At 35.2% G+C, this 26273-nt stretch overlaps 4 protein-coding genes across 5 annotated transcripts; 1 reads left to right on the forward strand and 3 right to left on the reverse strand.

Moving 5' to 3' along the window:
• Positions 1 to 5194: 5194 nt before the first annotated feature.
• LOC121762015 lies at positions 5195 to 6335 on the reverse strand. The gene has a single exon (XM_042157744.1). It carries the CDS (start codon positions 6173 to 6175, stop codon positions 5306 to 5308), a length of 870 nt encoding a protein of 289 aa, XP_042013678.1. The 5' UTR covers positions 6176 to 6335; the 3' UTR covers positions 5195 to 5305.
• Positions 6336 to 7270: 935 nt separating this feature from the next.
• LOC121762016 (eukaryotic translation initiation factor 1A-like) lies at positions 7271 to 8499 on the reverse strand. Its single transcript, XM_042157745.1, has 2 exons — positions 8186 to 8499; positions 7271 to 7658 (listed from the first exon to the last, which is right to left on the reverse strand). Exons 1-2 carry the CDS (start codon positions 8438 to 8440, stop codon positions 7476 to 7478), a joined length of 438 nt encoding a protein of 145 aa, XP_042013679.1. The 5' UTR covers positions 8441 to 8499; the 3' UTR covers positions 7271 to 7475.
• Positions 8500 to 9363: 864 nt separating this feature from the next.
• LOC121762014 (BTB/POZ domain-containing protein POB1-like) lies at positions 9364 to 13316 on the reverse strand. Of its 2 annotated transcripts, none has more exons than XM_042157742.1 (6): positions 12937 to 13316; positions 12101 to 12244; positions 11341 to 11462; positions 11193 to 11256; positions 10616 to 10895; positions 9364 to 10489 (listed from the first exon to the last, which is right to left on the reverse strand). In XM_042157742.1, exons 1-6 carry the CDS (start codon positions 13181 to 13183, stop codon positions 9661 to 9663), a joined length of 1686 nt encoding a protein of 561 aa, XP_042013676.1. In that variant the 5' UTR covers positions 13184 to 13316; the 3' UTR covers positions 9364 to 9660. The 2 variants fall into 2 exon arrangements, with proteins under 2 accessions (XP_042013676.1, XP_042013677.1); XM_042157743.1 differs by having other exon boundaries at positions 12101 to 12223; positions 12937 to 13315.
• Positions 13317 to 20942: 7626 nt separating this feature from the next.
• On the forward strand, positions 20943 to 21497 carry LOC121760354 (protein FAR1-RELATED SEQUENCE 9-like). Its single transcript, XM_042156036.1, has one exon. The coding sequence runs from the start codon at positions 20943 to 20945 to the stop codon at positions 21495 to 21497; it is 555 nt and encodes a 184-aa protein (XP_042011970.1).
• Positions 21498 to 26273: the final 4776 nt, after the last annotated feature.

Raw genomic sequence — 26273 nt, forward strand, 5'->3', positions numbered from 1 at the left:
CGATCCTGCAGTATAGGGGCCATGGGTTGCGGTATAGGGGCCATGGGTTGCGGTATAGGGTGTAAAATGGGTGGTGGAGGGGTGATATTTATAATAGAATTTTTAAAAATTTAAAAAAATTAAAAATTTTTTGACCGGGGCGGCCGGCACGCCGACCGCCGGTGCGCCTATAAGCGCGGCGATCAGGCACTGGCACGTCCTCGCCACTATAGATCGGCCGGGCGGGGCGGCCGCCGCCCCTATAGTGGATACTCTTGGCTAGTGCCTTTTAATTAGTAGATAAGTAGATAAAGTTCACTTACAATAATTGCCCCTTAGTTGAAATTCACATAATTTTCAGAGATATGTAATATTCTATATATTGTCCACTAGTCAATCCACTACTAGACTACTTTTATAGATCTATTTGAAAGATACTCTTGAACACTTTTTCTTTACTAATTCCCAAATATTAATATTTAATGTAATAGTCTAGGTGGATCGAACACTGACGCATGCCGACATACATGTATCTAAATAATTATCGAGATATACAATCACTTCTAGTCAAATTAGTGGATTGCTATGACTTAATTTTTCTCTGTCCCTTCACATTCTTGCATTATGCAATACATAAATGTGATAAGAAAAATTAATACTCTCTCTCCCATTAATATTAAGATATTTTTTGTGTATTAAGTAGGAAATACTAGTAAAATAAGAAAAATTTGCGATAAGAAAAATTAATACTCTCTCCCATTAATATTAAGATATTTTTTGTGTATTAAGTAGGAAATACTAGTAAAATAAGAAAAAGAATAAAGTATATAAGATATTATATTCTATTTTGTTAAAAAAAATATAACTGTTATATTCAAAAAGAAATACGACTCAGTAGTGGTACATATTGAGTATTAAGTAGTTGTGCTTAATATATATTGGAGTGGTACATATTGAGTATTAAGTAGTTGTGCTTAATATATATTGGTCTGAATTTTATTTTTGGATATGTGACACTAGTAATTATTAAAATCATTAATAGAACATTTCGTTTGGATTAGAGTTGCATTAAACCCAATACTCGCAGACGGATGAGGATTAACAGATAATGTATTGATTTGTGTTGCTTGTTTGTTTCTGCTTATTTTTTGCATTTGTTCGATTTTAGATATTACATTCATTTCGTTGTTGTTTATGTATATTCTTTGAATTGGTCATGTATTGCTAGCTCATTAATTTTTTTGGTTTGAACATTTATATTACACTAAAAAAATCTTTTATTTCTAACTTGGGATTGGAGGTCTTGGTTGATGCCTCACTCAATCCTTTGGAAATACTTATATTCTTGTTGGCATGGAAAAGATTATTATTTATTTAAAAAGTGGACAATATATCATTGTCCACATTTGCCAATATATTGTCGCTGACTTTGCACTTGGTTGGCAATGAAAAAGAAGTCAGATGATTAATGGAATTTGATTTGCTTTTTGCTAGTAATGTGTAGAAAAATCTTGCCCTCCGATGTGATATGTAAAAATAATTAAATAGAATCATGCTACTTTAAATTATTTAATCGTGCCTACCTACGAATTTATTGCACTTGACATCATGTTAAGAAAAATATTATCTTGTACCATCATCTTAAATTCTTCATTGTGTTCATACGTATGAAAGCATTCCACTCACAAATTCAATAAGAAAACAACATCATATATTCATGGTTATTATTATTTTGGTGATTGACAATTACCCGTGGTTAAAACCCTTTATCCAAAAAATTATACACTCAATATTGACTCGTGCTAATTTGGCAATCAAAAGCGTCACCCGTAAGTGTACGGGATATGTAGCACGTGGCAAGTTAAAATTATCGATCCTCGAAAACTAAATATTGGGATGAATACTATGATGCAATGTCAAACACTATTTAGACTAATGAATGGGGGTTTTTGGTTTTTGTTATCTAAAGACAATAATAAACTAAGTAACAAATACAATTAAGATCAAATAACCAAAGAAAGCAAATAAAGAAAGGTTTTCAAATAATATAGGAAAGGTAGGGATATGGATCCGTTGGTATGGATCACGGGGTGTCACCTAGGGATTATGCTCAGCTATTGGGTCTCATGCATGGTTAGGAAGGTCGGGACGATTGGATAGACCCCCTCTCGGGTGCATCTAACACGTTGATCGGACTCTAATGTCGGAGTCTCCTCCCAACACTTCAAGTCCGACTCCCTAAGTCTACGGACCCAAGCCCTCTCTCTAGCTATGCATCTCTCGATCACATAAAACGCATGGAGTTGTTGATTATTTAACAATCTAATCAAGCATTTCTCAATGACAATAATTAGAACAAGATATATCAAATAGGTAGCTAAGCAATTGGATAATAAGAGCCCAATAACCAACAAAACCACACAAAGAGATAGATAAACATAAATCAAGGTTCAACTCATGAATTCCATACATACTTCACCAAATCCCTAAAGAAATCTAGTTACTCATGGTCAAAGCCAAACAAAAAGAAATACAAAGGAAATGAAAAAAAAAACATAATAGAAAGATAAACTAGAACTCCCTATAGGTGAGATTGATGGTGGGGAGTCTTCTCCTTCAATCTCTTGAGAGGAGAAGCTCATTGGCCTTCAAATCCTCTTCATTCTCTTATTCAGCTCTTGATTTTGTAGTGTGGGAGTTATGACTCAAATGTGTGAAGTCCCCTCTTATATCCGGAGTGAAAATCAGCAAAATAAAGAGTCTGTGTAAAACGCCCGACCGGGCGATCCACAAATAACAAAACGCCTGGGCGGGCGTTTCAAACGCCCGACCGGGCGAACTCTCTGGAATCACCCCGCTCGCTCCGTTTTGCCCGTTTTAACCTGTTTTTACTTCAAAACTCCAATAAACTCATTACTTCATCTAATTGATGACTAAATGGGTGAAAACCTATAATAAACACCTTAATTCAACAAACACATAGATTAATCACCTCTAAAACCATCCTAAACTATGAGTTTGTCAAATATATATTAGAATAATTTTTTTAGAAAAAATACCACTCAATATGGGTTGACATTTGCAACGGTGGAGGATGGGGCCTATGGCTTCGTGTATCACGATACCATGATTACCAACCTCCTTTGTTGCCTACGTCAAACCATTCTTGTGCCTAGAAATTACAACCTTATGCATTGTACAATTGTATTTAGTTGCAATTGATTTAGTTCTCATTTTGGGTGGATTTTCAGCAATCAGAGTCTCTAAGGTCATTGGTCACTTGGAGGTATTGAATGACTGAGAATCTACCTGAGCTGAGAATTGAAGGTTGCATTGCTCAGGGGCGGATCTAGTAAACAATTAGGAGGGGCATTTGCCCCACCTCAAAATTTTCTTCTCCATATATATATATTACTATCATTTATAAAATTTATTTCTTTTAATTTTTCACTAAATGCTCCTCAAATTCTTAAATTTTCTTCAAAGGTAAATTTGTCTCCTTCCCTATAAATTCTTGCCTCCGTCCTTGGCGTTGCTATTGCCCTAAACGAAATATCAATTAAATATATCTTCATAATGATAAAGCACAACTCAATTGGTAAAACACTTCGTCCCAATCGAATGGGTCCAATTGGTATTTCATTGGTTGGAAAGTCCAATAGTTTGACAATTAAAATGTAAATTTTCAACCTTGGAAATATTGACTCTAATCCATGCACACATTTTGTTATCACTGTTTGACATTTGAGGTTACAATGCTAATGGTCTAACTCGGTCCGGGTTGGGTGTCATTGGGCTTATACCGAATTTGTCTTTCATTACCTACCAAATCCAAATGAGTTTTCTCAAAATGAACTTGTCCTGAGATTTCTCGATACTAATCTTGCCACGTAACCAAAACTCATAAGCCAAAACTAATTATATGTAGCATTATATTGTCATGAAATTAATTAAGTAGTGATCCTTATCCATCCAATCAAATAATATTTATTAGATTTAATTGTATCTAAGCCATCAAACCGAACACGACCATATTAGGTGAAAGTCAACATTATTAACCTAAAGGAGGAAAAACACACAATCGACAGTGGACTGTGGTCCTAACGGAGTTGGGTAGATAAAATGGTATTAGGCTCAAATTGGTGTTGAAACTTGAAATAACCAAGGCCAAACTTTTGTGTAACATTATGTTTTGTAATTTTATAACTGCTTTTTAGGTTAATTGGTAAGTAATCATGACATCCAACCAATTGTGATTACTAAGAATCAAGATTGAGGATGATCATTAACAGATCTAATTCATGAAACACTACACTAATTAAAAATAAATGTATGTGTCACAAAATATTCATTATAATAAGTAAAAAAACTTTATTTAGTGTACAACTTTTAAAAATTATTGGTTAAAACATCTAAATGGAGTCCCCAAAAGGCATTTTAGACATTGTTTGCATCATTAATGGTTTCTGTGACAATCTTAAAGAGAAAAAACTTTGGATCAAGCTCCAGCTTTCTGAAGTAACAACTATTGTTGAAGATTACACTATCATATTTCACTGTTTTAATCAAATGTTTGATTACTACACAAAAAATCAATCAATGAATTTTGTCCCTGTATGGATTGATTACAACATCATCTTTTTACACAAAGAAAAGCTATGGCCAATCTTGTCTGTAGGTTATAAATTCCTCATTTTTCAACCTTTATCATTGCCATCAATCAAGGGGCTAACAACCATTTATATCATGCAATTGATACTCGCATGTAACAAGACAAAACATACACATATTTTCGTCTCTGACGGCTTCACTTTGTCCACACAACTCTAAGCCTTAAACTTCCCAAATCAGAAAATACAATGTCCAAAACATTTGCACCAACAAAACTTACTTAGAATGTACTTAGTACTCCCTCCGTTCCGCGGTAGTTGAGTCGTTTCATTTTGAGCACTTGTTTTCGAAAAATGATAATAAATAGTTAAAGTAGAGAAAAAGTAAAGTAAGAAAGAGAATAACTTAGATAAGACTCTTCTCTACATTATTCTCTTTCTTAATTTACTCACTCTCCACTTTAACTATTTATTATCATTTTTTCCAAAACGAGTGTAGAAAATGAAATGACTCAACTACCCTGAAACGGAGGGAGTAATATACTAGCATACAAGAATAGTATAATTAATGAACATGGACATTTCCAAAAGCCAAGGGACAAGTTGTAAAACAACTATACATGAAACATTAACATAAGATACATGATCATTCAAGACAAACACCATCACATTTTGTATGAACACAAATTTTTCATCAACAAGATTGATAAATAGAATCAAGGAAGATAACTATTTTCAAGAACTGGCTGTGTTCTAATAGCTGAAGCAAAAGGCATTCTACTTCTCCCATTCCAAACACACTCCAACCCTTCACTCCTCTCTGATTCTTCCTCCATTCCCTTCATCTTCCTCCTCCTCATCTTCTTCCACACCAAAAACCCTAAAACCACCAAAATCACCCCAAAACCCCCCAAAACCACCCCCATCTTCCACCATTCCCAAACCCTCTTCCCGTCATTAGGCACGGCGAGGGAGAAGTTGCCCCGCCCCCTCACCACGCACCACCCCTCCCTCGTCATGTTGCTCATCTCCAACGTCCCATTCCTATCGAACCTAACACACTTCGCGGCCTCACCAACGTGTTCATACCTCTTGAAATCCAGCACCAAGTGCTCATCACCTAAAGCCCTAATCTCAATGGCCCCATTCCCACTAGAATCATAAGGTAGAAACCCTAAAACTGGTGCAAGAAATGTGTGGTGGGGCACATTGTAGTAAAGCGAAGACCAATTGTCAAGATTTTGATACACTACATTAACTCTCTTAGTGAATGGCCATGGCAATGTCTTTGGTGGGATTGATAAGGGTCCGTGGCTGAGCCCTTTGCGCCATAGGCTGCTTGTGCGGACTCGGGCCACAGCCAGCTCCATGCCGGAGAAGTTGGCCGGAGGGGGGACTGAGTACACCTCCCCCGACCGGAGTTTCTTGATATTCTTGAAGGCGTAGTCGTAGAGGAATGAATCTAGAGAATCCCTATTTGATGATGATCCATCGACAAGGTGCCATAGCCATGAATTCAACATGATGAGAGCGATGAGGCAATCCCTTTTGCAATTGCACCCCATCAAGATTGATGCTATCATCATTGGTCATTTGCATGATTGTGAATTGAAGGTTTCATGATATTGATTTCATGTGTTATAGTATAATACTATAGCTATAGAAAAAACCATAAATCTCAACAAGGTTATGAGAAAGCAAAATGAAATGAAACTGAATTGTGATATGATATGTGTCCACATTCGTGTGCCGTCTAATTTAAGCTTTTGTTCATGATTTTATGTACAGCTTTCTTTTTTTGTTTTTTTTGTTATCAATAATAGGGAAATAATTTACTCTACGTTTACATTTGGAAAGATGTTGTCACCTCCTTTTAAATATATGATATGTTCGCATGTTTGTCGGTGGAAATATCTAAATTGTTAGCATTAAATGTTAATCCACTATATCTTTATTATCGTGTAAAAAATGAAATTATTTATAAATTATAATGCGTGAATTGTTATTGAATATGTTAAATGAAGAAAGGAAAAATAATTATGAGTTTCATTTTATTATTTTAATACATTATTAATAAAACTCTTATTTCATTTTTACTATAATAATAAATAGATTATATATATTATTAACTCATACTACTAATATTTTATTACTATATAATTACTACATAATTAATATATAATTATACACGGAGTATAAAAGTAGAATTACACTTCACTAGCTTTTTCATTTTATAATTCTTTAAATTGTGGTGTATTTTCACATGCTCAATAATTGGAAGAGTGAGAAATGGAGTTAATAAATAATTTGGGTGTATTTTTCCAAGACACTCAATGATTTGAAGAGAGTGGGAAATGGAGTTGTTAATAATTGGGGTGTTTATAAGTGAAAGGAGTGCATAAAATTCTAGAAAATCTCTACCATCGAAAATGAAGATAAAATCAGACCATTCCATTAATTTTTTTAAAATTGGACTTGGAATTGCAGGGACCCACACGATTCATCAGTTACAAAAAGAAAACTACGGAGTAATAATTTTTGAATTATTTACAATCGAAACTGCATGCATTTTCCTTGCAAGATCTCTATTTATAAAAAATTACAAATGGTGAAAGATTGTTAAAATGGAACCAGAAATTCATCAATATTGGTAAGCCTAAAGTTTAAGATGGTTCACAAAATGTCAAACAAATCAAGTGTATATATATTGGTTCAAATAATTTCAACAAAGTACATAAAAATTGCATCCTGCAACTTGGACCAAATAAAGCTTTCACCATATTACTCAAAAACAGTAGACATGAAGAGATGGAAAAACCACATCAAGAATACAAGAGGCAATCAATGTGTTGCAAGAAATGGCCCTTACAACAAGAGGTGGAGACTCTAGAGTTTGTCAAGGTCTTCGTCCTCGAATTCAATGTAATCGTCACCAGGGCCATCTTCTTCCTCGTCCAGCCCACCAGCGATGCCCTCGTTCAGCCTGGTGTTCTCCGGCAGCTCCCCATACGCCTTCAGCAGCCTGGCTTCATCAGGCATGTATTTCAGGATAACATCAGCCTTGTCATCCTGTTGCAAAACACCGTCCATTCATCACCAACGCAAATCTAAATATATATATATATATGATTAGATCATTGCCCTCTGATGATCCATCACCACAAACACAAACATATGATTAGATGAACATTGAATATATATCAGTTCTTGTTATATTCCAATTTGAAGAATGAGGCATGATTATGACCATCATTGCAACATAAAAATTAGAGATGCAAACAGAGTAATTTAAATCTATAACCAATTGAAAGATGAAAGCTTTGGTATACTAAACAAAAATGTCCAAAACAAATTCTCAATAAAAAGGATTAGCAAAATCCCCAAATCAACAAGGATGTCTTTCACAAACAAACCAGATAATACAATGAGGTCATTTTGCAGCTTCATGTGTATCTATCTTCATCACTACTTATTCCATAAAAACCACAAAACTACTAACAATCAAACAAACAAACACGCCATGTTCAAAATTCCCCAATTCAGAACAGGAACAAACCTAAACCACCAATCGGAAACAAAATACTCCATGAATTAACCTGATAGTCGCGGAGGCTGACGAGGATGATGTCACCGGCGCCAATCCAGACCTTCTTGTGCATCTTTCCGCGGATATGGCAGAGGCGCTTGACGCCGTCGATACAGGTAGCCTCGCAGCGGCCGTTCCCGAGCATGCGCATGACCTGGGCGTATTCCTGGCCATCTTCCTTGAAGACGAGCTCTCTCTTCTCATCATCAGCCTCGTTCTTTCCCCTCTTCCGATTCTTCCCTCCCTTTCCCTTGTTCTTCGGCATCGCTGGAAAACCTAAATCGGACGGCTGCCACCTTTCTTTGCTTCTTTCTTTTGCAAAAATATTCAGAGAGATTTTGCCTTTTTATCGTTGGGCTTCTCGGCCCGATACTGTTAATCATGATCGATTTCTTATTTATCTCGCAATTTTAAAAATTAATTACGAAATTATGAAATAAATTTGCAATTATGTATAACCAAATATTGGGAATTTGGGATCATGTAATATAACACAAATATGTCTTAAATTAATGGCATGATTGAATAAGTATAAAATCGGGTAATTACACTATTTATAAAATATTTTATTATAGTTTCATATTGGAACAAAAAGATGGATGTTTGCGTAAATAAGTTTTTTCCAATATGAGATACAAAATATTTCAATATTGAATCAATATTAGTTTCACAAAAAGTTTTATCATAATTCTATTTCGGTACAAAAAGTTTTATTGCTATTTCGTACTTTCTATATACTATAGGTGAAAAGTTAATGGCATCCAAACATATGTAACAAAATGTATTAAATAATTTGCGAATAAACTTTTATTTAGTACTTATTTATGCAAATAATAATTTTTTTGTGCCAATATCAAACAGTAATAAAATATTTTATATGAATGGTGTAATTACCATATTAAAATCCGGTTTACTAAATCGATTAAGATTGTGAATATAAAATTCTTTTAGAGATAATTATACTAATTTTAATCGATTTCTCCCCACCTTGTAATTTAAGGAATATTTTCTTTTTTCTCTTAAAAAGAACTGTGAATTTTGATCGAGTTTTTGTCCATCTTGCAAATTTAAAAATCAATAAAAAAAATAAAGTATAACATTATTCGCAGCAAAATATTAAAGTCTGGCTTGCGAATGCTTGTCTTAAATGAATTAAGAAACAATACATGTTAAAAATATATATTACGGTAAATATAAAGATTCAGGTAAATATATAAACCCAAATTTCAGCTCTCACTTGATACATAATTTCACCCAAATCTATTGAAGCAAATTAGAGCTCTTCAAAAAGGGTAAGGCCTGTCAGAAACAAACAACCCTATTTACAGCATTCAGCATCACAACAACATCATCTCTCTGTATATCACACAAAAGTATACAGCCTGACTCTTCAAAGTAATTGCAACATTTTACTTGATTATATATCATCTCACTTGGAGCTAAAGGGAAAGGGATTTCAAGAGCTCTCTCTCTTTCCCCCCTTCTCTACGACGAGGCGACGTCGCGTTTGATGGTGAGCTCGGCTCGGAGATGGAGCATGTCATTGATGAAATAGAGACTGTCGTCGGCCATGAATGAAGTCCACGGAATGCTGAACAGGTTGCGATATCCAACTGCCTTGCCACCGGTGAATGTGTAATTGCCCTTGTATTTGCTGATGTATTCTTCTGTGGGTTTGGATCTGGCAGCGAATTCATAATCAACTGCGAATGAGACGGAGCCCTTTTCTTGCATCCCTAGGAACAGGCCGAAGCAGTGAAACGAGCTCCCTTGATCCATGTTGCAATGCGCGGATAGGAAGAAGCCTTGCCCGCCCAAGTGGAACGCTTGAGAATACACCCGCCCTGATGGGAACAGACCAGCGCACTCTTCCCGCTTTAGATCTAAGTAGACTACGCACTGTTGGCGTGGGACTTCAAACCCTACAACCTTGACCGGCCTGTATTTGTATGATCGCTCCACAAACCGACGGCTAGAGGATGATGACTCCTCTATGGCATGCATTCTCTGACGATGTGGGGCCTCTGCCTTGAAAAAGAGGGCATCAAGCACAACTTTAGTAGCAAAATCTTGATCGAAGTCATTGCAGGTCAGAACTTTCCTAAGCTTTCGGGAATTCATGTAAGGGAAACGGATAAAGCGACCCAACCGGGTGCAGAGGATATCACGCCGCTCCTCCAGCTTTTGATAGTGAGTCCTGGTCCACTTTAGTGCAAAGTCGTAAACTGCATCCTCTGAAGCCACCTGCAGATCATCGCTTGACAGGATTGCTTCGATTCCAGCAAGAGGCAAATTCATAACCTCATCTTGGAACCTGCTCTCGGTATAAAAAAAACACAAGTGAATGTCCAGCAGGGGCAGAGTAATTAATAATTTAATATAGCCAACAGAAAGTCAAATGATGATTAACAAAGGGAGATGGGGGGGGGGGAGAACTTACTTTGATATATCTTTGTAGCGTGCAGCTAAGAATTGTTTTGCTGCATCAGTCAGTGGTTGAACTGCATCAGCCATAAGGACGCTAGAAGGAAGATCCAGATACAGTAACGCAGACTCTGGAGTCATGGGCAATGTTCTCAGTGAACGACTACAATGTCTCATACATGAAGCAACCTCAAACTTATCAGCAGCCATTAGCACGTCTAATAAAGCAGGAGCTGTATTGGTGCTTAACTTGTTGCTATACATAAAGTTTAGGAGTTCCATAAGTGCAGCTTCTTCTGTTACAATGAAAAAAATATGTCACTTACGCAATGCAATTGAGCAATAAATGCAAATAATGACCTGGATAAGCTCCCTTACTAAATGCAAGAGAGCAGCTAACATAAATCAGTAACAATATCTGGAAAAACTAAAAAATAACTGGATGAAAATGCTCAGTCAAAAACTGAGGGTCCCAAGTATCATCTTGAACTGAATAAAGATATTGAAAAAGCATTTCTGGAACCAAACTTGCAAGCAATAGTTATGCACAAGAAGTAGCTATATGTTTTTGCATAATGCACTAGATCACGTACCTGAGGCATTAATTCTTAGGGTGACATGTCTCTGTTCTGATTCCATCATACCATTCGAGAACAACTACAAAATGAAGAGTAGAATAAGAAATGTGTACATTAATTCTTATAAAGGAAAGCAAATATTAGAAACTAAATCTATGAGTACCTTATAGAAAAATGGACTCTTGGCTGCTAAGATGGGAGAGCTAATATGCAAAGTTTTCACTCTAATTACTTTTGAACCATCTTCAGACCAATTTGAATCATCACTATGAACAGCTTCATCCCCTGCAACGGTAACATACCAAATATAAGCACCAACTCAGAGCAGAAGGAATAAAATAGACCATTAATTCTCTATCAGTAGTTGATATTCAAGAAGTAAGCAACTTCATGGAAACATATGTGCATTTCCATGTACTTCCTTAAAGAAAATATGATGTATGACGAAAGTAAATCTCTGCCATACAAATGAAGATGAGTCACAAGTTTAATAGGATAACAATAAGGGAAGAGATTCCTAAATTTAAGGCAAATAGAGACACAAGTTCAGCTAAGTCAATCTGTGACAAGTCAATCTTGTAGTTTATGTTGCAAATTAACAAATTGTTCACAGGGTTTCATTCGTTAAGCAATATGCATAATCATGGAGGCAATTAATTTCACTCAATTTCACCAAATTGGCTACACTGAATGCACCTATACATAAACTTGCTATAGATCTATTTGCCGAAGAACATTTCCCGTAGGTACTTTTCTGCTGTAATAACTCACATTCTCCATTCAAACTTAAGGCTAATCATATAAATGTCCTAGAATGTTGAAATAATTAATTACTGTGTCGTATTATGATGATCAACTGAAAGTCCAAATCATGATTATATGACAAAGTGTAAGCAATGTAGAAATTAATTTCAGTTAAATACCTGATAGATGATCTTCTATCATTGGAATCTCTTCCTCGTCATGATTCTCGTCACCCGCGACATCTTCAGCTTCTGGCTGGCAGTCTAAAATCTGCTCTTCCGGGCAATTGTTGATATCCAAAGCTGCAAACGAGTGGTACATGTCTGATTAAGGTGAGCACAACCCATGCCATTATAAGAATGAGTATAAACCATATACATGTGCACAAAGGGTAGCAAGAAAGTAACGTGCGTCACTAATTGACTTACAGAGAAGACGTGTTAGTTACAATAGAAGCATTTACATAGATCATTCATAATAGGATAAATACTCAACACCAAGTTACCAATTAATTCCATTTTTCCTAGCTGAAAGGGCAGCTCGATAGTTAGATACTCAACTCTCTAGAGTAGCATTTCGCACTATCTACAAATTTAATTTCTAAAAAAAACATGCTAATTTAATTTCTAAAAAAACATACTCAACTCATCTAACTATAGGAGCGCACTCTGTACAAATTTAATTTCTAAAAAAACATGCTAAAGAAAGCAAATCTCCAATACCACATAAGACACAGCAGCTGCAAAGACCAGAGCTATTTTTGTTCAGCATCATTAGATTCCTCCACAACATAAGAATTAGTCAACATTTAAATGATCCATCCACCTCCAGCAACCCTAGTGCAAACTTCAATTTACAGATGCTAAGCTATATTTCATTTCTCGAGCTACACCAAATTCAAAACAAGTCAAATTACATCTCATGAATTTTAATTTCATTTTTATTCGAATAACCAAGCAAACAACACGATTTCACCAACAACAATAACAGAGCTAAGTTGACTAAAGCAGCTCACCACTTTCCTTCTTGGTCGCATCGCCTCGGCGGCGTTTGCTCTTGCGCAGCGCCCAATCAGCTAGGGTTTTGCAGCCGTCGTCCTCGGCGGAATCGGCGAGAATCTCGATTCGGAGAACTCGGTCGGAGAAGTTGCTGTCGTTGAAGGCGAATCCGAAATCAGGGTCGCGGCTGGCGCTGGGGGAGGAGGTGTAGGCGGAGTCCATGACGGCGGTCGGGTCAAACAGATCCTGACCCGAATCCCTCATGATTTTCTCTCTAAAACCTTTCTCGTTATCCACTGAGAAGAGCAGTGTATAATGAGAGAGAGAGAGAGAGAGAGAGAGAATTCACGGATGCTTTGCTTTGGATTTCAAAGTCTTCTCTCTAATTTGCTTTCAATTTGGTCCAATTTTTCTATGCGTATTTAAATGATTATTTCTAAAAAATTATGATATTTTTGGTTAAAATGTTTTTGAGAAAATGTAAATTTTGTAGCTATGATTGGTTGGTAAAGTATCCTATTTTTGTGAATAACTATAGTTGGATAATCTGTCTGCTTGTGTTTCTAATGTTAGAACTCCTTCAAATCTAATAGCTATATCTATATAGATATGATTATCTATCATGCAGTGAATGTTTTCATTATTAATGCATCTACTTCAATTCGTCTGCATAATTATACAGTTTTTTTTTTCAAAAAAGGAACAATTATTGGAAAAAAATTTTGGTCAACTTCTATTTCGTGGTGCAATTTTAGAAATCATTCAAAAAAGTAAACCATGAAAGTTGAATTTGTTCAGGCATATTCATGATGAAAAATCCGATCACCTACTTGCCGTATACGACATTGTCTATTAATGAATAAAATAATATCATTAGGATGAAAAGTTTCAACAACATATGCATTCGATGTTTTTGCTACGTGATCATTGAGAATTTATATGGCTCATTTCATGCATCGGTTTAAGGGTAAAATGTACTCTATTTGATCGGTTTATCGCACAAAGCAAGTGTTAAATGTGCAGGAATGCCGCTTGACCAAAACAACAAGGTCAAACTGATCAAGCGAGTACAATAGGCGAAAAAGACCAGATTTCGGGGGAAGTTGATCAAGGGGAGTAATCAAGCAGTTAAGGAGGGGACCACTGGATGTCAGAAGAAGGACACGCGAGGCTATGAGCTGGATGGTGCGAAGCATTCTGTTATCAAGGACAACGTTCTAGAAGGGGACACGTACTGATATATTAGACGCAAGGACGGAGCTGAGTCACGAATTTGTTACTGAAAAGCGTCGTCGTTCTAGAAGAAGAGCACGTAGCAATCAATGAGTCGCTCACTCTCAGCATGAGCGAATATTCCCTGCCAAAATCGTTATCCAGGTGGAGGTCGTGCTGAGCCTACAAATAGAGAATGTGCCACCACATGAAGGAGATCGGATCCTTTACTTTCCGCCTAGTTTAGTTTAGTTCTCTAGCTTAGTTCAGTTTTCTAGAATAGCTTAGCTTAGTTTAGATAAAGTAATGTTTAGTTAGAAAAGAGCGACTGAAGAAGCGCTGCAGAATACTTGTTATATGTCAGCAAAGTCTTAAGTTCCCCGCCGAGGCTCTTCTCGGTTTTACTTCCTTTCGTAATTTCCAGAGTGTTAGCTTAGTTTAAAATTCGCGCTGTACTGTTCTAGTTTAATCGAAGTTGTTTTCGTTTTCATCCTCGCTTTTACTGCTTTAGCTTCAGTTTCGTTATGATGCACTTGATCCAGTAGTTAAATTTACCTTGTTCAAATTAGCCAGTTTAATTCTGTCTAGAGTAAAATCAGTAGTTAAAAACTCCCAAGTTAAAGCGTGGCAGCAGCCAACCCCCTATTCACTATTCACACACCAGATGCACCAACTTCTATGTGGGATCGACCCCGAACTTGCCGCTTTACTGTTAAAGTAGTGCAAAATTAGAAGTTATAAATTACTTTGGTGGGTAAACGAGCGAAAGCGAGATCAACTTGATCAAGTGGCAACGACATTTGCTAACTGATCCAACCGGTTCAGTTATCTTTCCATATAACTTGGTCCGAATTCGCGCTTGTCGTTCGCCCTAACCCTCGCCAAGAATATATCCAAATTTTATAAATTTGTCGATTAACTTTTAAAGTTATGAAACGAATTAGAATTTGATCAAACTTCATTATTTTTATGGAAACTTGCTTAAAATGGTCAAAGGATGGATACATTACTATAAAAACGTGTGTAACATTTATAAATTAAATGTAGTTCCATATTGCTTACTTTTTTCGTAAAAAAATGAAGAACAAAGAATACAGCCATACAGAAAGTTCCAAACTTCAATTGGCAACAATGAAAGGGTCCATATTGGTGGCAATTCCACCACCAATTTATAATTGTGATAATTTATTATAGCAACCATTACTATTTCAAACGTTAAATAAATGTTTAAGAAATCCACTGGGAGTTTCATTTACAATTAGATAGTTGTTCTTTTCAAGTTACTAAATAATTTTGTAGAATCTAAAATTCCAAATTGAATTAGATAGAGGTGGTTTCCAAACTCGAAGTTAGGGTTGATGAGTTGTTGAACAAACTTTCAAAAATGATATAAAAGGGTTAGGCAGAGTAAAGGGGTTAAAATTTGAATTGACTAATCAATATATAGATAGATTTCTTCCACTTGCTTGACTTGGTAGTTTCTTTTCAATTGCTTGAGTTTAAATAATTAATTAAATTCATTTTGTTTTTTAAAGTAGATAGTTGGACAGTCAACATATCTATATAATTGATATTTGATTTACATCGTAATATTTAATTACTTTATAGTATTATTTTTGTGATATAGCCTATAGGTACATGAAACAGTCTCGATACAATCCCCTCTAAACATTCTAGTACTAATAATATAGTGGTGCTCGAGGTTTTTGTGGGGATCGAAAAATCAATTTCCTTCTAAATAGTTAAATCCCAAAATATAATCAATTTATTGGGTCAATTTTTAGCTGATAAATGCATTAATAGAAAGATAGTTGGGCTGCCATGAGTAATTAAGAAATATGGACCGTCAAAAAGAGAGGGAAGAGCGTTAGGCCCATTAAAAAGCCCAATACCCAATTCAAAGTTGCATGAAGGCCACACTACAGATAGGGCTGACGCCGACGAAGGCATTTTCCGACAGCACTCCGGAGCCGGTGTTCGACCGACTCCACCTAACTCTGTCACTGATATATTATTCAAATTGTATAATAACTATTGGGATATTGACACTTAATATCACGGAACTTGCAAAAAATTGATTTTTCCAGCAAACTTTGAAATTGACAAATAATATCATGAACTTTACCCTAGGGTTGTTATTTCCCACAGGTGAAAAAGTTGCATCTATATTAATAGATTGAAGAACAAATTTGAAGGGTGTGCTTCAAGAAAAACTATTCTCAAATATTGAAAATCTTGAAACTCTCGAAGGTGTTGTCGAGAAATTATGGAAAAAAATTTGTATCATGATATTATTTGCTAGAATTTTTTCACCGGTGAAAAATAACAACCCCAAGGTAAAGTTCGTGATATTATTTGTCAATTTCAAAGTTCGTGGGAAAACCCAACTTTTTGAAAGTTACATGATATTAGGTGCCAATATACCATAATTATTTTATTAAATATCTAAAAATTAGTACTCCGTATTATATATATATATATATATATATATATATATATTGAATATTTGTCTCATATTTTACTCCCAGACTATTTTTATAAAATTTATACCCTTGATATTTGATAGTATATCATATACGGAGTATGAACTAATAAAAGTAGAAGTATAAATTACGTGGAAAGAAAATCATGACATCTAAAATAATTGAGACACTCTTTCCTTTTTAGTTCGTCCTATTGTAGGACTCCTACAAGAGGAGAAAATATTCAGTGATCCGGACACACCAGGTGACATGATAACGTGGTATGTCCCACTAATTAGAAACTGACAAATGGAAGTGGTAGAAATATAGAAATTACACTATATAAGATATCTAGTTTTTATAAATAGAATAAAATTTTGAAATTTAAAAACTTTTCAAATTACAATATAAACTATTAATACACATATATTTATATTTAATTTCTTTTTCATTATGTATTCACATTATTCTAGGTGATTTTTTAAAAATTTGATAGACTATTCTCTCTTTTTTTCAATTTTATGGAGTATATCTATATATGTGAACGTATTATATATATATATATATATATATATATATATATATATATATATATATATATAGGTTAGGAGGTCCCACTGTTGATATTGAGAGTGGCGCCTCTGATCCGTGACCGCCGCCTCTTCCACTACAGCCGACCATCTATTGCATGTGACGCACCATACTGCAATTTCTGTGCAGCGAAATTAAAATTCAGCAAAGATAAAATGAGCAAATTTATAATACTACGTCGGTAAGTGAAGTATTTTTTCTTATTTAACACGAAATTTTATTAAAATATAAATAAATTTTTAAATATAATAGTAATTAAAAAGAATTTTAGGAATCGTGTCTAAATAACTAACAAAATTCTACTTATATATTACTGTATGTGAATGGGAATAAAATTTATATTGTCAATAAATGTGCGTGGCTCAAAAGTAAGCTTAGATTATTATTTCGTCACTTCAAAGGAAAAAAGAATAGGTAATTAGAATTGATTTTATGAAGAAAAGAAATAAGTACATCGACACTTATCTAGTGAATGATTGCATATAATACTTCTAAGTAAGAATTTTATTCTTGATTCCATATTGCCTTAGCTTCACGCATTAAAAGATATATGTGATACGAGAATTGTTCTACTGCACAACTTGTGTGAGACTCTAATCCTCGTAGGAGATAGTCCGAAATTTTAGTTCTTTCTGGTTTGGATTCTATTCTCTCCCTACGCATTATAATGGAATATATCTTACTTTATTCAATATTTTAGGCTTAGATTTGTTTTCTTTTTTTATTTCTCTGTGTACTTGTACAAATTTATTGGACCTATTTTATTAAAATTATATATTCTGCAACCCTTTATATGTTTCCTCCATCAGAATTGTTGAAGTATCCTCTCTCCCTCTCTGGATTTTCTACTGAGTTGCATCAAATTTGGTCAGGTAATATTTTTAGTCTATTTGCCTTATGTTTATTCAAAATAGTGAAATTATAGATTTTGTAGTTAAAAAGTTTGGTCTCTGGAGAAATTTAGTAGAACAATTATTGTGTTGCATACGTTTTTAGTTCAGAAACTAATTAAACAACATGCGTAATGTTGTAAATCCTAAATCAACTACTAATCTTTAGTTTTATTTAGGCTCTAGTATTGTTTGCTACTTACTTTTTGTATATATTAATATTTTTTAAAATTTATTTTTTAGTCTAAGGAGTGAAAATATGAATGATGAACTGCATATGTCTCAAACTGCGAATGATCGAAAGCCAGGAATTGGAATGAAATTTGCATCAATAGATGATGCATTTGAATTCTATAATCAATATGCACGTGAAGCTGGTTTTAGTGCAAGAATAAGCAATAGCAAAAAGTGATGGAGAAAGTTGCTGGAATTACAAGAGATAAACAATACCGGGCGTAATACAACCCAAGAAGGAAGAACTAAAACTGAAAATTACAATGAAATCGAAACTGTAAACTGGAAATAAAACTTAGCCGAGTCGAGGAGGCCTCTTTCCGCAAGACGAGATACGCCCCGGTAGTGCTCTCGGTTTGACGTGTCGTCCCCAAAGATAAAACGACTACGTCTCTGGTGAAGCAGCACCGCAATCAACAGAGCTCCGGCGAACTGGAAGATGAGAGGGCAGAGCTTCGGGAAGAAAGACAATGCAAAGAGAGTATGATGCTTGTGAGTATGTTGTTCCATCTCCTAATGCAAGGAATGACTAGCCTATTTATAGGCTTGGTCCACTGCGGGGGGTCAACTCAGCCTTGATGGCTGTCATCATGGCTCATCATGGCTGGCCTGTAACCCCCGGCCGTTACGAGTTTGTAAGCTGGAGTGGTCGACGTTGAATCTAGATGTTGTACACGCCCTAGTTCAACCGCCACATGTGGACTTCGTGAAGCGACTTGATCAAGACACTGATCAAGCCATCGCTCAAGGCACAGCAGGACGAGTTGATCACGCTGCTGATCAAGGCGCAACATGTCGAGTTGATCAGGCTGCAGCCCAAAACTGAGGTGGTCCAAAACATTAAGTCTGGGTCCAGGGACAAGCCCAAAGACCAATTGTCAAGATCCAAGTCCAAGTCCAAGACCAAGGGCAAGGGCACGGGTGCAGGCACGGGCACGGCTCGGCTCGTCGCGCGTGTGAGCTCTTTCACCCATCTTAGTCCACGATAATTACTAAGTGTAGTAAGTCACTTAATAAATACACATTTAAAGATGTGTCTCATCTCCTATGTGGGATAATTAACACTAGTTAATTACTCCCTACACTTTCAACTCATAGCTTTATCAAAAGCTACAATGTGACCAACTTTTATCCACTATTTCTCACTCACCGAGAATCGGATTTGAGAAAGTGAATATACCACGGTCATCTACGCGGAACGTAGATCGATGCTATATCATTTAATTTCTAAAAAATTAAATGTCTCGTCACATTTATTATTGGTCAAACTTCATTGACCGGACATCTTAAATTCAAGATTCCAACAAAAAGAATAAGATGAATGAAGTTGTTTGGAAACAATTTGTATGCTTTAAAGCTGGTCAAACTGATGAAGTCCGCTCAAAAAATCGAGCGTCGAGTGGTGGCCCGATCAAGAAAAGAGCTCGTGGTGAAGTTAAAACTGATTGAAAGGCAAAGATCTCCATTGTCAAACAACAAACTGGACCCTCTTGGAGTATTAGCTTATTCACTGAAGGTCATAATCATAGACTTTCTACTCCTTCAAAGGTGCATTTACTCCGATCACACCGTAGTGTCTCTGCTGCGAAGAGAGTGTTGACACAACAATTTTCAGAAGCTAATATACCGACCTGTCAGCAAATGCAACTAATGGAGATAGAGCATGGGGGGACCTGAAAGTGTAGGTTGCACTGAAAGAGATATCAGGAATCTTGAGAGAGATATGAGGGATGAACAGAAGGGGATCGACGCCGAAACTTTGGTAGAATTCTTTACATCTGAAAAGGAGAAAAATTCATCATTTTTCTTTGACTATGAGACAGATTCAGATAATAGGTTCAAAAGATGTTTTTGGGCAGATCATAAATCAAGGAGTGCTTATAGTGTATTCAGTGATGTTGTGTTTGATTCTACCTATAACACTAATAAGTAAGGAATGATTTTTACACTGTTCGTAGGAGTAAATCATCACCATCAACAATTGTTTTTGGTTGTGGATTTCTAAGTGATGAGAAGACAGAATCATATTTGTGGCTGCTTAATAAGTTCATGGAAGCTATGCCAACAAGTGCATCAAAAGCAATCATCACTGATCAAGATCCTGCTACGACGAAAGCACTTGCACAAGTTTTGCCGAAAATAGTATAACGTTATTGTTTGTGGCACATATTGAATAAATTTCTGGAAAAGATTTCAGCAGTGACTTTCCGAGAGCATTATCAGAGCATAAAAAATGTTATAAAAAATTCTACTTCTCCTAAGGAATTCGAGCATGGTTGGAAAGATGTTATTAGATCTGCTAACTTAGAGCAAAATAGTTGGATCTTGTTGATGTATGAATTGCGGCATAAGTGGGTTCCGGTATACTTTAGTCATGTATTTTTTGCTGGGATGTCAAGTAGTCAGAGATCTGAGAGTTCGCATTCATTTTTCAAAAAGTATGTCTCTCACAAGAACTCATTGATGGATTTTATCACTCGATTCAATCGAGCACTAAGACACCAAAGACACAATGAGTTAGTTGCTGATCATATTGACATGAATGAGCATCCCAAAATAAAAACAAATTGGCCGATGGAAACGCAAATGGTTAAAGTCTACAAGAAGAAAAAATGGACGGAGTTTTAAGATGAAATGAGTCAAAGTCATGGTTACTTTGTGGAGCATACCACTACAAGAGATGATATCATGATTTACAATGTTGTAAGTTTTCAAAGTTCATCCTCAAAACCAAGGCAACTCATGCATGATAGACAAAGAGATCATATATCTTGTAGTTGTGGAAAATTCGAGTTTGATGGCATTCCGTGCAGACACATGCTAGCTTTCTTCCGGATTAGCCAAATATTTGAACTACCTAAGAAGTATGTACTCACAAGATGGACGCAAGAAGCAAAGATTGGTGTTGTTTATGCACTAGATGATGAAAATACCAACGATGATCCAACAAGACTTTTGATGACTCGACGCTCCAAGTTATCCTATAAGGCTTCAATATTGATTGATTATGCATCTTTGACTGATGAGGGGACAAAGTTTTTGAATGAACAACTTGATTCCTTGCATGGAAAAATCAAAGAGATGGGTGCTAGTTCAACCACTGTGCCCAGTAGTCAAACAAGGAAGAACTTAGATAAACCCAGAAATATTGGCGATCCTTCTAATATAAGAACAAAGGGATGCGTGTAAGAGAATGTTATCGTCAAATGAGAAGTCAACTTTAAAGGCTAGAGCTTGTCATGGATGTGGACTAAGTGGAGTATCACATGACAAACATAATTGTCCAAAATTGCATGACTGGTATGTGAATTGATGTTGAATTTTATCATTTATATTTTATGGTTGTTTTAATAATCAATCAATTTAACTTTACTATTTCATATTAGTCGCATATGATGGTTACGGCGACAATGGTTTTGCAAACGAAAAAGACTGATCTCCATAGTTATTGAAATTATTTTTTATGTTGTTTTTGTATTGCTGCTAATATAATACCATGAGAGTACATCTAGTTTTTTAATGAGATTAATCATTTATTTTCATCTTCTCTATGCATTAAATTTGGTTTTATGAGATTGGTCATTTATTTCGTGATATTTTTATGGATAAAATATGTACTCCACAATAATTGAACTGAAATAGGTAATTGTGTACAAAACACACATAATAAAGAATAGACAATTGAAATAATTAGCAGTGTTTTTCAGAAACTTCAAAGCTAATGAATGGAGTAGTGCTGAATTGAGATGCTACTTTATTTGATCAGAAACTTATTACGAGAATGAGATTTCTTTAATGGTCAACAGTAATAATTCAGTTATTACTAGTCACTTATATCATGAGTGATGACGAAACCGACATAAGTAGTCTGCTTTTGGAGGCTGAACATCCATCTCATGCCCAACCTTCAATATGAATTAATAGTATAAACTACTCATATCGCCTAATAGTTCTGCAGATTTGGAAGAAAGCATAAAATCAAAACATCAAAAACTAAAACACGAGCCAGTGACATATAAGCGTATAACAAAACCGAAGTAGTATCTCAACATTCAAGAGTTACAGTAATTTGACAAGTGCATATTTCTTGTTTTTTGCTACACTGATGCAACAAATTTTAGACGACATTTTGTTGTTTAAGTTAATCAGAAGAGAAATTATTAATGATTTACTGCATCTCGATCTCTTCTAGTTTCATCTTCCAAGATTATATTCTTGAAAAATTCCACAAACATAAAATCCACCCCACCGCACACCCCTCGTTCCTTTTCATTAAATTGAGGAATTTGACCGATGGTGAAAAAGCATTCACCAAAAAATCCAGCGCTGCCACCACCAGATCCCTCTCCGGATTTCCCACGGGATTACAACCTATTGTGTTGATCGTGCTTCCGTTGAACTCCCCCACCATGAAGACAAAGTTTATGTCTCAGCGGTCGCCCAAGTCTGCAGATCTGCGAAGGTCGCCAACCCCTGGGCGCGCCCGAGCGCCGCCGAATTGATGTCCGATCCCGCCGTGACGTTCTGCGCCGAATTTCCGACAAACTCACGGCGATGCAGAAAAAAATCCAAAGAGGAAGAGATATATTCAAAATTCTGAAATCTAAAAGGAGAGAGATAAAAGGTATAAATAGAAAGAGAAAAGAAATAAAAAATAAGAACGTGTTTCCTCTCTCTCCTACGTGGATCAAAGTCGCTCACATAACGCTCACACAAGTTGTGCAGCAGAACAGTTCTCGCTATGTGTACATTCACAAATATATTGGTAATAATGAATGAGATTGTTTTGTCCCAACATAGAAGCAACACAAATATTTCGGTTTAAAGTAATATACTCCATCTGTCCCATTAAATATGCAATATTTGGGAATCGACACGGATTTTTATGTAGTGTTGTTTTGTGAGTTAATGAAGCGGGAGTAAAGTAAGACAGAAGGAAAAGTAGAGATAGAGATGTTTCCATTTTAGGAAACATTTTATTTTTAATGGAAAACGTTTCATTTCTAATGAGACAGAGGGAGTATATTCCAACAAATTTAATACATTGCTCCTAATGTGTTGTGCAGTTTATTAACGTGAACAAATCTCCATGACATATAACATACATGAAAAACATGATGTCAAAATCATGCATACCTAAAACTTGTTTAAACCTGATATATCAATTCAATACCATAGTCACAAAATAACACATTCACCAACATATCTACTAATTACATATCTAATTTATGTGGAATAATCAGGGATGATAAACAATTCTAGCAACTCCTTCAAACACCTTTCTAAGCATCTACAGGACTATGAGTGTCAGCATCCACAGGACGTGCCAATAGGAATATAGTTGGATCCAATCAGGTGCATCAATACTTTGAAGTAACCCGAGTGAGGAATTAATTATACCGGAATACCGGACTTACCGTATCGAAAATACCGATTTTTCGGTACGGTATCATACCGTATCAAAAGATTCGATACGGTAACGATATTAGATTCCCTATACCGTGTTATCGTAGACGAGAGAGATAATGATATGGCAAGGGAGAGCGATAGATAGAGGAGCCATAGAGGAATGGGTTGTGGATGCTGAAATAGTTGGAATTCCTAATTAATCTGAAATAATGTGAGAAGAGGAATGGTTTGTGGATGTTGACATAGTAGGAATTCCTAATTAATCTAAAATAATTTCTGATTAAATTTTATTAGCGACGTTGTATTGTATGTATCCACTAGCACGTATAGGAAAGTACTTGGACTCCCTCGTCGGCTTTCAGTCCATGAAGATAGGGTCTCCTTATGGCCTAATATAGGTATTTTTATTTTATTTTATTTACTTATATTTTTAACTATTTTATTTATGTAGACAATAAGTATTATACTCCTAGTAATAACATTTACACCATCGGATCACTAAAAAAACTTTTAAGGACACAAAATTTGAGGCCCAATTACTAGTGTTTTAATTTTTTTTTAAAAACAATCATAATTTAAGATGCAAAAGAAAGCGTCCCTAAGTTGAAGGCAAATTATCTTAATATGTTGCTTTTTTAGAACGTTTTTATTTGTGTTTCCTAATTTTAGCTGGGACACTAACAATAAGGACACTTTATAAAACATTTATGGTAATTAGACACATAAATTAGCATTCTTAATAGTATTAAAAAGTGTCTTTATCCAATTTTTTGTTGTGGTGGGTCCTATTATTTGTCTAAAATTTTGCTAACTTTGGTCGATCCCTATTAATCATCTCGTTTTATCTCTTTACTATTTTTAATAAGTATATATTTGCAATTATTACTTTCTATGTCTCATGAAAATATGTTATATATATTTTTTTCTCATCAAAAATAATTTATATTTATTTATAGATATTTTTTTAATAAACTAACCTGGGTATCACAATTACATTTTTTTTTCAATTAATATATTAAAACTCTTGATGTCCCAAATGATCTATTTCTACTATATACTCATACGATAATAGATGAGGTTGGAATATAATATTTTCACTTTCCATTAAATATTTAAATATGTAAAAATCTTTACTCGCTTCCTCCTACAATAATTGTCACTCTTTTTCATTTCGGTCCATACCACAATAATTGTCACTCTTTTCCATTAAATCTTTAAATATGTAAAATTTTCTTATTGCATCCTATCGAATCAATTACTCTTGAAATCGAGCATCTTCATTTGTCGTCGTCTCAACTTCCGGCTGTGGCGCTTGTCCATCAACTTCAGTCGAAGAACTAAGGTCACGCTCATCTTCAACGAAGCAGAAACATTTCAATACAAACGCACAGGTTTTATTTACTTCACCAATCTTAGTCACAATTGTAGCTCACAAAATGCTTACTTCCTCTAGATTCAAAATTCTCATATGAACTCAAAAATCCCAATTTTCAGGAAGAATAATGGAGGCCGGGAGATTAATTATGAGAACACAACCAATCCAATTCTCCATCAAGAAAGGGAAGGAAAGGATGAGTGCAAATACTGATAATAATTAGAATTGTTCAAACATTAAATATGAAACATAAATATAGTAGTAGAAGTAGCAAGAACTTGTTAAAACATGACATATAACTGGACAACATATGTAATAGATATAAAACATAGTAGTAGAAGAAATGGAACAATCAAACCTTGAGCTAGTGATATTATTAGTAGCATCTTCTTCATTTGACAGCCTTGACAATTTCCACAAGCTCGAAAGTTTTGGTTTTCTGCAATTTAAACATGTTACAATCATAAATGAACAAACATTTGATCGTTAAATACTATACCATGTCAACATTGATTTCATCAATCGCAACGTTGCTCGCTCGTACACATAATCATGACGATGAGGAAGGTGGACGAAATACCAGCCCCGCCAACGATGAAGCTTCACATCCACATCAAAACCCTAAAATATCATCTTCATACCAAATACTCCCAAATTAAATGAAATTAATATATACAATAATGATGATATTTGGATTGGAAGGGAAGACTTTTTTCCTTCTCCTCTATCAATTCATCATCATCACTGTCGCAATAATCTCTCATAAGATCAAAATCTTCCTTTTCGAAGATCAGCTCTTGTTTGAAAAAACGCACTACACCATCGAAATCTGTGAATTCCGATGGCGGCATCGATTTCCTGAATCTCATCACCTCTTTTTCGTTTACCACATCAGATGCTGTTTCTCCAATCCACAAATTAGGGTTTCCCACCACAGCCATCGAAGATAATACGATTTCACGGTATCTCTCTATGTTTTCCTCTCGTATATATATCAATTTTATTTATCGCGCAATTCAAAACCTGATTTTGTGAAATCACGTAATATTACTAGTATAAATAGCTTTTTTATCTAATAAGAAATATAGTGTTTTTTTATTTGACCGCCTAGAAAATATAGTATTTTTTATTCTATAATTTGTTTTTTACTATAAAAATAAAGTTTGGTTACATGTTATAAA

Source organism: Salvia splendens, chromosome 13, assembly GCF_004379255.2.
Source record: "Salvia splendens isolate huo1 chromosome 13, SspV2, whole genome shotgun sequence".
In the NCBI taxonomy this organism is placed as follows: domain Eukaryota; kingdom Viridiplantae; phylum Streptophyta; class Magnoliopsida; order Lamiales; family Lamiaceae; genus Salvia; species Salvia splendens.

Coding starts and splice junctions, on each gene's coding strand:
- LOC121762014 (XM_042157742.1), bottom strand. CDS start 13,183: ATGAGGGATTCGGGTCAGGATCTGTTTGACCCGACCGCCGTCATGGAC. Junction 11,463..12,100: donor GATAGAAGATCATCTATCAG/GTATTTAACTGA, acceptor TTACCGTTGCAG/GGGATGAAGCTGTTCATAGT. Junction 11,257..11,340: donor AGAGTCCATTTTTCTATAAG/GTACTCATAGAT, acceptor TTCATTTTGTAG/TTGTTCTCGAATGGTATGAT.
- LOC121762015 (XM_042157744.1), bottom strand. CDS start 6,175: ATGATGATAGCATCAATCTTGATGGGGTGCAATTGCAAAAGGGATTGC.
- LOC121760354 (XM_042156036.1), top strand. CDS start 20,943: ATGAGTCAAAGTCATGGTTACTTTGTGGAGCATACCACTACAAGAGAT.
- LOC121762016 (XM_042157745.1), bottom strand. CDS start 8,440: ATGCCGAAGAACAAGGGAAAGGGAGGGAAGAATCGGAAGAGGGGAAAG. Junction 7,659..8,185: donor TCAGCCTCCGCGACTATCAG/GTTAATTCATGG, acceptor GTTTTGCAACAG/GATGACAAGGCTGATGTTAT.